Below are 4,151 nucleotides of genomic sequence, written 5' to 3' on the forward strand. Positions count from 1 at the left end.
GCGTAATTTATAATATATATATTAAGTATATATAGAATATATACTAAGAAGAGTATATTAAAATATTAAAAATCTAGAGATAAATATAAAAAATACGCTAACGCTAGATAGATATAATATATATATATATATATCTTTAGTAGGAGTTAGCTTAATTAATACGCTTAGTAAGCTAAGAATATATATTATTAATACTAAGTATATATAGCGTTTTAATAATTATAATATAAATTTAAATATTTATAAATCTTCTTTTCTTTACTATCGTAATATTAAATATTACTAATTTATATTAATAATAATAATTAGATATAATTAAAAACGAAGTTTTCTATTTATTATAAATATTTATTTATTAAATATATATTCTATTAATTCTCTATTAAGTAAAGATTTACTCGAAGATTAAAGCTTATTAATATATATTTAATATATACTTTACTTTTATCGTATAATATTAATTTCTTAAATTTATAACCTCTCGATCTTTAATAGTTTTAAAATCTATTATGCGCTTATTTTTAGTATAATTTTATTATATAGTTAATATATATATTATTTTAAATATTATTTAATAATAAAGTCTATAGTAGAAAGTAGATTACGGAGACTAAGATATATATATAGTATATATCTATATCCCCCTCTAAAGTGCCGACATCATTCTAAACCCGGCCCGAGTTCATCCAGGGTGAAACGGATACGTTCAGCATATGCGAAGAGTTCATCCGGGGTGAAGTGAGCATATGCTGAAGCTTCACCCCTGCCGAACTTTTTTCACCCTTTAAGGAAAAGCCCCCCCCCCCCACAACTTTTCTCTTTTTTCCTCCCACCACCCCCCCCCCCCCGAAAAATCTTGAATAGCGGAATCTGAAGCATCCATACCTAAATCCAGCCCAGTAAGCTGTGAGCCCAGCTGTTCTGCTCTCGTACCCCTACACTCACCCACCTCCACTATGGAACTGGTAGCTAACATTTTCCAGCAAACCTCGCACTACCCCGATCCGGATATGGTCTTCGCACCTCCGCTGTCAACGCCTCGGGGAGCCCATATGAAGACAAGAGGGGGGCATACAATACAATGCTGGCAAAAGCAGCCAAGTATCTACGGAGAGAGTCAGCAGGAGAACTGGAATCCGACGCTGCTGAGGCCCACTGGTTCTTTCTACAGAGGCAGTGAGCACCCAGCAGTATCAAGGGCATCCGATTGAAATGGAGACTTTCCGAACTCCCATGGGATTAAAACGGTCGTGCTGCGTCGAGGTCCGTAGTGCGGCACCCCGAGATCCAACTCCAATGGGTGGCATGAGCCCTTCTCGCCTTGGCATGACGGAAAGCTCGCAGAGGTTGTACGGAGGCAGACTCTGGGACTTGGCGGAAAAAGTAGAAGGAGCAGGAATATTACTCTACTTCCGTCTACGTGGCATGGTTTGGCATCTGCCTCATCAACCGGCCTTATCTGTGTGCTAGGCGTAAAGGATTTGGAGTCCAATGCGGATTCCAATTGTACCGGTGGGTGGAACGACTCTAGGCATGTTCCGTATGCACACGATGCGTAGAGACCGCAAACGCAAGGACTGTCCGTCGTTTATGCCTCATTGGCCCGTTTGTTCTTAAAGGGAGCGAAAGAGGAAAGAAGGGGCTGAAGCGGATGTACGTGAGACAATCCATGAAAAAGAGGATGAAGACTTGAAGACCGGAAGTCTTAAGAGGCTGTTAGTAGAGAGACGGGACGGCGAGTCATACTACATCGTTAAGGATGCTACCCTCAACTAGTCGACGGTGCACCCACCACGTCTGTCAAGTACAGCATGAAATACTGACGGTCGACGAACCCTTGCCTTTTTTTATGCCATACTTGGTGATTCGCGACTTCTTCGCCAGCGCTATTCCGGCTGATGTCTCGCGACAGATACTATCTCGTAGCTGATTAATCTTGAACAGGTCTTCTCTCGTCACGCAAAAAGGAACAGCTAATTGATATCCACTCAGAACACAATGTGATACATTATTCTATTGCCAGAAGTACTCACGTGTCGACTTCAAGCCAGAAATCGGCGAGTTATAGATTTCATCAAGGTGGAAGTGACAATAGACTTGGACTGCATAACCAAGCGATTGCTGACCTTATCGTAGAATTGTTATACAAGGTAATGAGTCATAGGAGAACGGATGTATGCTGACATTGGCCCGTGATCTGTTGTTGAAGAGGCAGTAATGGCATAACCTTCTCCCTTGGCTTCTCCTTCAGCTGTGACTGCGAAAAGGTGTGTGCGTTCTTTCAATAAGCAGCAGTCGCTGCTGTTGAGATGGCAAGCGGTAGGAAGGAGTATCGCATATCCGATGGTGCTAAGAAAGGTTCGCGGACGCTTTCCTGGACATGTTTCCTTCAAGTAATGTCTCGTCAAATGCTTTGAGAACCTTGATTATGATGCTGTCCGCAGGAGTTGAGAGCCTCGAAGTGGTTGTAAGAAATGGTCGGCAAATATCCTGAAACACTCTGTGTGCCTGAAGCACTCGATGGTAAGTAGCTTGGACTGTCTTACCAAGAGTCGATTTGACAGGGCGCTGCCAGGCCCACACTGATTGCATTCCAGTCTGTGAGTCATTCCTAGATGCCTGGTGTACATGCCGTCCATGCATGAGCGCTAAAGACAACACAGAAATTGATTGGCTATGCGGCTTACTCTACGGCAGATCCTCACGCCAATGCTCTTATCGGAGCGCTCTCGGCAGACTACTGCCAATCAATGCTTTCCACATTGTTTTACAGGCATAGCAAAGATTCTTCGTCCTTACCCCAATCATAGACGTTTTTTGGAGGAGTTCTTTGAGGGTTCTATGTGCCCATGGTGATGTGCGCGGTCGGGAGTCTGATAACCGCGGCCATCAACAATTGATTGAATGTTGTCTTTTGTAGTCTACGGCTATTAGCCATGGTTTAGCCACACAAAGCCCTCGAAATGATTGTCGTCACTACACCAGACTGTACATATGGAGCCGCTACGCTTGTGAGTGGGGTTGGTTCCAGGAGGCTGAGCTCTTGTTGCCTGAAGGTACTGGAAGCGTTACGGTGTATTTATTCACTTCATACAGTACAGATTGTATGAACCATTGCTCGGGCAGAATGGCTGACCCTCTTCCAGCTACTGCGTCTTGTGTTGGCATATTATCTTTCAGTCTCACAGCCCGCAACTCGGTTCTTGGGTTCTACCAAAAGCGCGTAGTTCTCGAAAAAATGACAGCTTGTGTGAGGCGACTGTGACCCTCTGTCGCATGCTAGAGAGACCATTGAGCGTCATGGCATCCAAGACAACACTAACACAGTCTTCGAGAGCGTTTGATCCCTCGAGAGTGTTTGGTGCCCGCAAAGCCACATTGATTACTTGATGACCAAGGCAAACAAGACTGATCAAGGAACGTCGAGTGAAAGAATTCGAAGCATAGCATCGTCTACTTAGAGAGTAATACTTGTTGATTGGGTATCGTTACCAGCATAGTCACTGTCCGCATTCCATAGCTAGCGATTGTCTAGGCTGGCTCGAATCCTTTCTGATGAAGTATGTAGCCTGATACGGCCAACCTGCACTCGCACGATGATGTTGCTATGGCGCCCCCTACCCTCCCAGCGGGCCTACACCGCGCCCTTATTGGACACCTTTACGTCTCATCTTTATCTACTTGGCAATGCGCACCCCATTATTAGCACCAAGAACAATGGAAATAATTACAACAGGCATTTCCATATCAAACCCAGTCACGAGCTCAGCAGCCTCAACCATGGGATCAACAACAAAAGACCAACCGAGCCTCACAAAATCCATTTCCAACAAGGCCGGCTTGCTGGCATCAATCTCCAAGATCAACGTGCCCTGGCGCGCCATCTTCCGCGTCTGCTGAAGAGTCCAGCATGGGACGCTCTCCCTCACCCCAACTCTGTTGCCGCGATACTGCCAACACTGCTGCTGGACTGTCTAACTTCAGCATATCCATAGGCAATTCTGAACCCCGTTCGTGCGTGCTCTTGTGTTCACGTAGTGATTTGAGCTTTCCGAAGATTAACGTTATTATGGGGCGGAGGCATGGAAGGCAGGCTGTTCAACATTGAAAGGTCTCAGGCGTTAGCTAGCTCCTCCTTCTCCGATAAATGC

At 44.4% G+C, this 4,151-nt stretch overlaps 2 protein-coding genes across 2 annotated transcripts in view; one reads left to right on the forward strand and one right to left on the reverse strand.

The window, feature by feature from the left end:
• Positions 1–956: 956 nt before the first annotated feature.
• Positions 957–1,211, forward strand: HO173_012082 (uncharacterized protein; the record flags this gene model as incomplete). Its single annotated transcript, XM_037313955.1, has 1 exon — positions 957–1,211. One exon carries the CDS (start codon positions 957–959, stop codon positions 1,209–1,211), a length of 255 nt encoding a protein of 84 aa, XP_037159133.1.
• A 2,638-nt stretch (positions 1,212–3,849) lies between these two features.
• HO173_012083 (uncharacterized protein) overlaps positions 3,850–4,151 on the reverse strand; it is a gene marked incomplete at both ends in the record, with an annotated part of 1,316 nt that continues 1,014 nt past the window's right edge. Inside the window, one exon of the mRNA XM_037313956.1 lies at positions 3,850–4,094. Coding sequence (XP_037159134.1) covers positions 3,850–4,094 — 245 coding nt within the window. The remainder of the gene's footprint in view (positions 4,095–4,151) is intronic.

This window comes from Letharia columbiana, assembly GCF_014066305.1.
Source record: "Letharia columbiana isolate WasteWater2 chromosome Unknown Sc0000073_s0, whole genome shotgun sequence".
Classification (NCBI taxonomy): Eukaryota; Fungi; Ascomycota; class Lecanoromycetes; order Lecanorales; family Parmeliaceae; genus Letharia; species Letharia columbiana.